This window comes from Tupaia chinensis, unplaced genomic scaffold (genome assembly GCF_000334495.1).
Source record: "Tupaia chinensis unplaced genomic scaffold, TupChi_1.0 Scaffold000213_1, whole genome shotgun sequence".
Classification (NCBI taxonomy): domain Eukaryota; kingdom Metazoa; phylum Chordata; class Mammalia; order Scandentia; family Tupaiidae; genus Tupaia; species Tupaia belangeri.
In genome coordinates this window covers 202,936-213,887 of record NW_006159688.1, presented here as the reverse complement: position 1 = coordinate 213,887, position 10,952 = coordinate 202,936, and the positions used below count along the sequence as shown (strand labels likewise).

The window sequence follows — 10,952 nt, the reverse complement described above, 5'->3', positions numbered from 1 at the left end:
ATTATCAAGATTTTGATCTTGATACTTCTATTTGTGACAGCTTTTGTTCATTTGTTTATTTTAATTTGCTATAGGTCATGTGTACTTAGCAGAGAGAAACAGAGAGAGGGAGGGAGGGGAAGAGAAAGAGAGAAAGAAAGTGAGAAATACTCCCAAAGAGATGGCCGTGCCACAGTTCCTTCTTCTCTATTCTCCTCTTGGGACTCTGGGCACACACACACAGATGTGCCCAGCTGTTTTCAAGCTGCTGGGTTTGGGACTCCAACTGTGAAGTTGGCCACATGGAATTCAATGCCTTAACCACCACTTATTGGCTCTGTTTGTGACAGTTTTAAAACTGAGCTACTTTCTATAACAAATGTTGCTACAATTGCAGAAAAAGATAAACTGCTAAAACTCTGAAAACTTATGAGGATAACTTGTAATGGAGACCAGGAAATCTGGTTTCTATTACTTGCTCAAAATTGCCAAGTCCTTACATCCCCAAATCAAAACATAAAACCAGATTAGAGTGGAGCAAATGAATGCCCTTTTCCCCATATCGATTGCTCAACGTCAGCTCAAGAGAATCTGAAAAAGCACTTCGACAAGTATTTTTTACCTCGGCACATTCTGCTACCTGTAGAGATGCAGAGAAGCTCCAGGAACACAGTAAAACACAAATGTTGTTTTGCTACTTTTCAATGCACTGAGATTTAAATATCACATTGCATTATGGTTCTGACAGTGTGCTGAAGAAACAGAAAAAGGTGAGTGATTATTATTTGTAAAGGACCATTAAGTACAGTGACAGTCAAGGATATGGTATGGGTTCAATAAACAACGTGGAATAAGGTGGAAGGTCTTAGAGGATACTCTAAGAAACCTTTCGTATTCATCCTCACTGTCAAGTGCTATTGCTGCTGTCTGTAAAGAATCACAGGAAATCCTACCATTCACTCTGCTGTAGGCACTAAAAGGCACATATATTTGATCCTGTGACCATCGCTTAGTAATCATGATTACGGTAGGCTGAAAAATAGCCCCCCAAAGATGTCTACATGCTAATCCCCAAAACCTGTGCATGTGTTACCTTTTTATTTTCAGAGAGAGATTTTTGCTATAGGGTGCATGCACTCGCCAGAGAGAGAGAGAGAGAGAGAGAGAGAGAACTCACCCTCCAGAGAGGATGGCCATGCTGCAATCCCTTCTCCTCCATTCTCCTCTTGGGATTTTGGGTATGCATGCATATGTGCCCAGTGAGACTGTCAAGCCGCATGGTCCAGGACTTGACCCATGGTCGACCAGGTGGGAATCCAGCACATTAACCACTACACCACCTACTGGTCCCACATAAGTTATCTTAAGTGACATAAAGGAGTTAGTGAGATGATATGTGATGACAGAAGAAAAAGTTGGAATGAAGCTAAGGACCACAAGCCTATAGACACTGAAAAAGACATGGGAACAGATTATCTTCTGAAGTCTCCGGAAAGGATGAAGCCCTGAAGACACCTTGATTTTAGACCTCTGACCTCCAGCACACTAGGACACTAGATTTGCATTGTTTTAACCCACCAAGTATGGTAATTTATTGTGGCAATGATAGAAAACTAATGCAACAGCATAGAAAATAATCCCAATGCATCCCCAAGAAGCATCCTGAAGAATCTTTTTAAAAGAGAAATGGTGGGGCTAGCAGGTTGTGTGGTAGCTAGGGTATTGGACTCCCACATAGCTGATCATGGTTTGAGTCTCAGACCTGGTGGCTTGCTTTTCTCGTTTTCTTTTTTTTTTTTTTTTTCTCACTCTCTCTGTGTGTCTCTGGTGAAAACAAATGTCCTAGGGACCAGCAGTTGGCGTAATGACTATGTCGCTGGACTCCCATGTAATCAACCACGGTTCACATCCCGGACCCGGTGGCTTAAAACTCACGCCGGGTTCATGTGCGTGCATGCTCAAGATACCGAGAGGAGAATGGAGGAGAAAGGATTGTGGCATGGCCATCCCCCCTGGGGAGTGATTTCTTGCTTTCTGTCTCTCTGTCTCTTCCTTTGTCTTGGTCTTTCTTTCTCTCTCTCTCTCTCTCTCTATGTATATATATATATATAAAATCTTTCTCTCTCTGTATTTCTTTCTGTCTGTTTTCCCTCACTTTCTGTCTTTCTGTCTTTCTAGAACTCTGTGTCTCTGCTTCTCTGCCTATCTCTGTTTCTCTCTATATCTCTCTGTGTCAGTTTCTATCTCTCTAGCTCTGCCTTCACCATCTCTATCTTTGCCTCTTTGCCTCTCTCTCTCTCTCTACCTCTCTGTCTTTATGTTTCTCTGTCTCTCTCTGGTTTGGAGGATCACTCTGGGCCACGTTGAGGCCTCCTCTATGTTCCCTTCGCACCCTCTACTTCTTTTTCATATACTGCATTTTGTTCAACATCTGTCTTTCTGTTAGAATCTAATCTCCATGACCAAGCAAATGGTACCTGACACACAGTATTGCCTCAGTAAATTTTGGAGAGAGTATAGTACCAGTCTGACTCTATCGACCACTGTTAGAGTGATAAGTGACCTCCTAGTGACCAGTTATCCACTTCCCTCTGTTTACAAATAAAGAATTGAAGCTCTGAGTGTTGCAATAGCTGGTTAATGTCTCACAGCTGGTTAATGAGAGCATTACTTTCCAACCCAGTAATCTCACCATTTATCACACAACAGCTGGCCATGGCTTGTTGACAGTTTATCCAAAGGGAGGTGAAAGGTTCTAGAAGGAAGAATTCGGGATGGCCTGGAAACCCTTGCTCCGTTGTTTGGCAAGTCTGACTTCCTGTTTTCTGGGAAATCACACTGCTTCAGTTATGTCCCATGAATTCTACTGCGAGGGAAAATTTTCTCCTTCTCATCATAATTATAAAGCTGCAACAACATGAAACTCTAAGAGATATATGAACTGGTGGTTTTCTAAGTGTGTTCCAGGGATCTCCGTGTTCTGCACAGGCCTCCTCTGAGAGGAGAGGAGATCCAGCCACCAGCCTGGGTGTGGTTCTGCCCCCCTGTTCAGCTGAGGCAGCTCTTTGTTTACATATTAGTTTCTACAGAAGCTTGCATTTAAAAATAAAGGTTCCACTGCTGAAATGATGTTTATAATCCAGAAACTTAACCCAGTCCTCTAACTTTATAAATGAGGAAATTAAAACCCAGAGAGGAGGTGATCTGAAAGAGAGTAACAGAGTTAGGGTTCACATTGAGCCTCCTGACTCCCAGGGTCCTGCCTGTGCACTTTCTCGCAGTGAAGAATTCAGTCATATTATCCCTTGCACCATGCAAGTAAAGAAGGAAGGAAGATCTGGTTCTCCTTAGATCCTACTGTCAGTAATCTCCAGAACTTCCCCACCCTAAGACCTCAGCTTTCTTCATCTTCCTCTTCCTCCATCTCACCTATGCAGTGACCAGCTTCTCTCCATTCCTGTCCCTACTCTCAGAGAAAGTTCTGTTCTGGTCATGGTGAGAATATCAGTTCTTCAGCTTGACTTACAGGGACAGAGAGAAGGAAAGGCAGATTATATGTGAAGCCTGGGCCTTCCTTGTGAAAAGGAAGTGATTTCCCTGGGAAAAAGGTCTCAGACCTCAGTGAAGATGTTATTTTATTGGGGGAGGGGTTTGATAGTAGGAAAGTTCATTCCCCAAAACCTTGATACTCTAAGTAGGGCCACCCATTATATCTATGCAAAAGGTAACCAAAACAAAATAATCGTAACAAGAGTATTTGGGTGGTAGAGTACCCCCACCCCCCCACACACACTCAAGCAAAAATACGTTTCTCCAATCACAAAGATCTGAGTTCAAAACCAAAAAGGGCCAGCTACAATGGCTCAATGATAATGCAACACTCTTGGTGCTGAACTTGTTGGGAAGGACCTGAGTTTGCATCCCAAGGTCTCCCTGCACATGCTGGGTATGCATATGTGCCCACAATCCTGGCTGACTGGGACTAGGGAGAGGATGCTGGCATAAAGACCCTGTTGAGGATGCCTATGTGTTTGTTAGTCTCTCTCTTTCAGAAGAAATAAACTTTTTTAAAAAATGAAAATTAGGGCCAGAAGGTGGTGTGGTGGTTGGGATGTTGGACTCCCACATGGCTGCCCGCAATTCGGGTACTGGACCTGGTGACTTGCTTTCTCACTTTCCCTCTCTTTCTCTGTGTGTGTCTCTGATGAATGTATGCATGCCCTATAGCAAATTAAATAATAATAATAAATAAAATTAAATGAATGGGGACCAGCAGATGGCATAATAGTTATTTTGCTGGACTCCCACACAGTAGACTGCATTTGAGACCAAGACCTGATGACTTAAAATTCATGCGGGATGCGTGTACACGCATGCCCAAAATCCTGAGAGGTGACTGGAGGAGAAAGGATTACACCTCCCTGCGGGGGTGGCTTGATGTCTCTCTTTCTGTCTCTCTGGTAAGCACCCTCACCCTATAGCAAAAATCTCTCTAAAATTTAAAAAAAAAAAGTTAAATGAATAATTATTTTTTAAAAGTGAAAATCAAGGAAAATAAATATTTGGGTGCCAGAAAGAAAACTTAAAGTCAGAGCAGTAAGTGGGAGTTGAAGCCCTTGTCTAAGGGGCTTTCTGAGTCAGATATAGACCTACTAGCTGGAAACTGGGACTTGAAGAGCTACAGGAGAGGGCCCACCTCTGATCCTTTGTGCAATGCTCAAGAGGTGCTGGAACAGGCCTGGAAGTCAGGAAGATCTGTGTTCACACAGGTGTGAGGTGTGAGGTCTTTGTTCATGTTGACCTAAGAGACTGGCAGTTGCTTATATGGCCTCAGGTGTGATAGAACTAAAACCACCTTGGAAAACCTTCCACAAACAAAAATAAGCCAGCCTCCCAGAGCAAACAACCCCAGTGAAAAAGGAGTTTGAGATTCAAATTACAAATCATACAAGGAAATAAATCACCAATGGTAATTATCAGCAGAAACAAGCAAGAAAGTTTGCATGCTATGATCCGTATGTAACAGAATATTCATATTTTTTATTTTCTTTCTTTCTTTTTCTTTTTTTTTTTTTTTCAGTTGAATCACGTTGTTGTAACTAGATTGCAAAATTATGGGTCATGAGTCATGCAGATTCTGGAGAGGACGTCAAACTTATTTTACAGATGGGGAAGCAGAGACCAAGAGAGAAGTGGTTTACCTAGTCATCAGCAGGTTAATGGACGAATAGGAACAGAATTCGAGTCTCCAGATTCCTAGCTGAGTAGAACCTTTTTTTTCCCCTTTAATGGCCCAATTTCTCAAGGTAGTAATTAAAAAATCTAGCTTCAAGAGAGAACGAAGAGGAACAGAAAGGCCAACCCTGAACCAGGGAAATCCCAGAGCAAGAACACTGGCACTTGTTAGCAAACCTCTGACCCGGCTCTCTAGTAACTAGGAAATTTAAATAAATGTCTTCTGTCTTATTTGCATTGTGCTGACCTATTCCTCTTTCCTATTCTCCAGCTCCCGTCCTTCCTTCAGTCTTTATCCTGTCAGCACGATGGAGGTATTATTACAACTGGGGCAGGTCGGCTTATGTCCTTCCTTTTTCCCAGCCTGTGTCCCACCCTACTTACACACCTATGTAGGAAGATTAGAAACAGGAAGAGGGGCGAAAATGGGCACCTTCAAGTCTCACTAATTGCAGATACCTGGCAGGGATAGGGAACAAGATGAGTCTGAAAGTGGCTTTGGGTTCAGTTCCACAGGGCCAGAGCATTGAAGACCAGATCAAATGCAAACAAGACAAGTGCTCTCAGCACATAGGAACACTTCCTCTGGACTCATATAATTCATTTATTATATAAGACACCGTGTTCACCCCATTCCAAGCTCACAAAGGATTGAATTTCAGACTAGAAAAAAAAAATTTATGATAAGAAATATAAGTATCACAGGCTAGACCCAGAGGAAGTTATTATATAAGACACCGTGTTCACCCCATTCCAAGCTCACAAAGGATTGAATTTCAGACTAGAAAAAAAATATTTTATGATAAGAAATATAAGTAGCACAGGCTAGACCCAGAGGACGTGCTCAAAAAATACTGAAGCAAGTTGAAATGAAGATTCTATAATGTTACTTGACCTTGAGTATTCATTTCTAACCAATTATGGCCAACTCTTCCAGGAAAATGTTTGAGAAATAGTGCTACATCTGTCTGCTTTATTCACGTCTTTGTTCATTTAATAGTGACAAAATTTTGATTGAACATCTACTATGTACCAAACACTGTGCTTACAATGGATTACAATGCCAGTCAGTCCAACCCTTAAGGAGCTTATATTTATTAAAGGAAAGAGTCAAACAAAAAAACTCAATCAAAACACAGAGTGATAAATGCAAAAGGTGCATTCAAAGCATATAAGAGGGACATTATACTATTAATTAACACTCTACCTTAATTAATGTTTTACTGACAGGTACAGCCCCAGCATAGTAAATATAAGGGGGAAAGGAAGATAGGGTACAGAAAGAGACAAGCATACCTAAAGAGGTATATTAGTGAACCCGATCACAGCTCTTGGAAAACAAAGGCTGTTGTTTAGTCTTGGGAATGTCTACACACAGGGCCCACAGAACCAGCAGGTCTCAGGACAGTCTGCTGGAGGGAGAATGCAATAGGAAGCTCTCTATAGGATCCCTCCTATCTCTTTTCTCTAGCTCACCAATGTGTGACGCCATATGGTATTAAATCTCCTGCACTTATGGGTTATGCAGTTCCCCTGGCCAGCTGCTGGAGAAACTCATGCCATGTACACTAGCTTGGTGCTTTAGCAGAGTCCCGAAGTGGTAGGAGGAAACAGACTCGTAAAGGTCACACTTGTTTAAGGTCTTCAGGTAAAATATCAGATGTTCGGTTAAATTTGAGTTTTAGATAAATTCTTATACTAAATAAAATAGTCATCATTTATCTGCAATTCAAATTTAATTGGGCATCCTATATTTGCATTTGGTAAATCTGGTCGCCCTGTTCTTATTGGGTGTGCATAGGCGCCACTGGCATTTGTAGACTAAGCCAGAGACCAGGCATCTTCCTGGAGAAGGCCAAGTGGTCTTGGAGAGGAGTGACTGGGGCTCTGCTCAGGGCTCTTCATAAAGGAGTAGTCAATTGTGTAAGGGGTCAGTGCTGCCGAAGAAGTTTAGGGAGGGACTTAAATTGATCGGCTGCAACACAGGCCAGTGAATGCAGTGGAAGCCTCTAGGAAGAAATTATATTTAAACTAAAATAAGAAGGACAAATGGAAATTTTCCTGGAACTTTTGGCAAGTAGCCCAGTCTGAATAAATAGCATGTATTTCCCAGTACCTAGAGGCAGCACCTGAAGTTTTAGTAAATGCTTCTAGCTGTCTTTGCCTGAAAAGACACTCTTTAACCTGAGTTGGCCTCTACAACCTTCCTTAAGATGATAGGACTTCAAAAAGGTCATGAAAAAAAATGGAATTGAAGTATGAGATCATTTTGGTGCAAAATTACCTCAAAGTTGTATATAGGTTTTTCATAGTTGTATTTTCCATTAACTTTTTAAAGACTCCCTTTGCGCACATGGCTAAAATTTTCTTACATATTTTACAACCCCCAATTTTGTAAATACTTCACACTTAGGTTTAAATAGAGGAAGCTCCATAAATCTCCCAGGAGACAGAGTCTTCTGCCTCTAAGTTACCATGTAAGATGAGATTCTTCCGAGTCTTACAGAAGCTCTTCAGAAAAATAAAATAAAAAAACACTAGGGAGGATTATGGAAATATTGAAATATTGAGTTGTCAGAAAAGTCATGATGCATTTTTGCATAGAAAAATGACTTTTCCGACAACCCAGTATTTTCTTCTCGTAGTTTCCCTAAGCCTACCAATTGCCCTATCCACCCTGATCCCTGACCTGGAAACCATTGAAATTCTCCGTGATCTAATAATAAAAGAACAACTAGTCCTTCTGGAGGTCTCCAGAACACTCACACTGTAGTCATCATTCATTCCAATCAGCAATCAAGACATATATATTGACATCCTCACAAGACTTCTGGGCTCAGGGACTTTTTTTTGGAGTGGTTTTTGCCATAGGGTGCGTGCACTCACCAGAAAGACAGAGAGAGACAGAGAGAGACAGAAAGTGAGAAATCACCCCCCGGGGGGGATGGCCACACCACAATCCCTTCTCCTCCATTCTCCTCTCATGATCTTGGGCGTGCACGCACACGCATCAGGACTCAAACTATGGTCGATTACATGGGAGTCCAGTGACATAGCCATTATACCAACTGCTGGTCCCATGGGGCTCAGGAACTTCTAAGCCTTCTACCTTCTCTTGCTTGGATCTGTTACACAGGACCCTATTAAGGTAACCATAGCATAAGAGAATGCTCTCAGCCAGCAGACGATCAAACAACTTGAGCTCATCTGAAGCAAGAGGTTTTTTTGGTTTGTTTTGGTTTTTGTTTGCTTAAGAATTTTGCCATAGGGCATGTGCAATCACCAGAGAAAAGACAGAGAGACACAGAGAGAGGGAAAGTGAGAAATCACCCACCCACTGAGGGAATGGCCATGATGCAATCCTTTCTCTTCCGTTCTCCTCTTGGGATTTTGGACACACAGGTATACGTGCCTATAGTGTTTTTCAAACCATCAGAAACCAAATCCAGAGTCAGCCCTGTGGGGTCCAGCACTTTAACCACCACACTACCTGCTGACCCTGAAGAAAGAGGTTTTTTAAGGATCAGACCTGTCCATAGATAGGAGGTCAGGAGCCATTGTGGTCTAGAGGCATCCAAGCAAGTACTGGATGGCCACTTTGTAAGACTACTGGAGAGGCTCACACATTGTCTGGGAGGATAAGCCCTTTTACAATGACAGGATTCTATAATTCTGTTGTTTTAAATTGGAGGTCAATAAATTACAGATCTCAGGCTAATTGTCCCTGACCTATTTTTACAAATAAAGATTTATTGAAACAGTCATGCACATGCACTTACATATCATCTACTTTTGCACTACCATGGCATGGTAAAGTAGTTATCACTGAGACCATTTTGTTGCAAAGCCTAAAATATTTACTAGTTGGTCATTTCTAAAGTAGGTTTGTTATTCTCATTCTAAAGGACTCCTAAGATGAATTATTTCATAAAGCAGCCAATAACTTCTTTTTAAAAAAAGAATTATGTTATTTAACTTTATTTACTTATATACTTATTTTTTAAATTTGACCAGAGAGAGAGACAGAGAGAGAAAGAGAGAAAGTGAGAAAGCAAGACCCCAGGTCTGAGACGCAAACCACGATCGATCATGTGGGAGTCCGGTGGCTCTAACCACCACGCCACCTGACAGCCCCAATAGCCAATCACTTCTATTAGGTCACCAGGAAAGTAATAATGTATTTTTCTGTTTTTCTATGCAAAAATGCATTATGACTTTCCTGATGATTCAATAATTTACCTGTGTCATTAATCTATATAGATTGTAACCAGATTGTTTTCCTTAAAGATATGTATGACTCTCTTTGGGATATTAGTGGAAAATATATAAGTGGTTCCTTTCTGAGTCAGTATGGCTTCCCATATTGTGTAATAGATGTAAGAAAAAGTTGAGGTCCTAAGATACTCTACATGTCCTTCTACCTTATCCTGAAAGGACTTAACTGCGCAGTCAATCTAAGAACTACCCAACAAGCTCAGCTGAAGCTCTTATCTGCATCATGTAGAACTTTCCACAAATGATTGCAGTCTCTCCTCTTAACAACTTCATTCACTACATAGACGTAGATGCTATTGTTTGTGCTTCACAGTTGAGAAGATGAAAGACTCTAGTAACATACAAAGAAGTGCATTGTTTCTATTTCAATTCTGAGAGCTCTATTTCACATCCATATCTATCAGTGTAGCAGTCAAGATAGTTGAGTGGTTATGCAAAGAACAAAGTCTAGGGACTTAATAGATCCACAACCCATCCCCTGCTTTTAATTTCCTATGTACATTATCAAAATAAGAAAAAAAAAGAAGTGGTAATAGGACTATCTCGATGGAGGGCCCAAAACTCTCAACTGACTGTGATGAAAGAACTACCTAACATGCTTATTTCACCTTAATCTAATCACAGGTCTTTAAGGTAGGAAGAAAAATGTAGTGATTTTTACTTTTCTTCAGTCAAAGTCCATCTGAATATCCCATGTTAAAAAGGAAATATTGGGGGAACCAGCAGTTAGTGAAATGGCTATGTCGCTGGACTCCCACGTAGTTGACCGTGGTTCGCGTCCCGGACCCGGTGCCTTAAAACTCACGCCGGGCGCGTGTGTGTGCGTGCCCAAGATCCCGAGAGGAGAATGGAGGAGAAGGGATTGCGGTGTGACCATCCTCCCTGGGGAGTGATTTCTCACTTTCTGTCTCTATGTCTCTCTCTGTCTGTCTGGCGAGCGCACATGCCCTACAGTTAGCAAAAACCTCTCCAAAAAAAAAAAAAGGAAATATTGGGACCAGCAGATAGAGTAATGGCTATATTGCTGGATTCCCATGTTTGAGTCCCAGACCTGGTGTCTTAAATTCACACCTGGTGCATGTGCGCTCGTGCCCAAAATCCTGAGAGAAGAATGGAGGAGGAGGAATTGCAGCATGGCCATCCCCCTTGCAGGGTGTTTTCTAGCTTTCTGTCTCTCTCTCCAATGAACACACTCACCCTATACTCACCCTATAGCAAAAATATCTTTAAAAAAATAAAATAAAAAAAAATAAAGGGAAGAAAGAAAGAAAGAAAAATAAAATATTGAATGTTGGGTTTTGTGTTACCCGATAACAAAACAAGTATAGAAGCAAAATCTGCCAGCCATTCATCCAGAAAGACCGAATGCCACTGAGTTGCTTCTATTCAAATTTTTGTCAACGAGGAAATCACATGATGGAAAGATGTGGGGACTGAGAAATGAGACATAATGCACCATGTTT

The 10,952-nt window shown here is 41.5% G+C and overlaps 1 protein-coding gene across 1 annotated transcript in view; it reads left to right on the top strand.

Moving 5' to 3' along the window:
- Nucleotides 1-524: 524 nt before the first annotated feature.
- MPEG1 (macrophage expressed 1) overlaps nt 525-10,952 on the top strand; it is a 22,264-nt gene continuing 11,836 nt past the window's right edge. Inside the window, 2 exon segments of the mRNA XM_006147416.3 lie at nt 525-651; nt 7,016-7,137. Of these exon segments, the coding sequence (XP_006147478.1) occupies nt 525-651; nt 7,016-7,137 (249 nt within the window).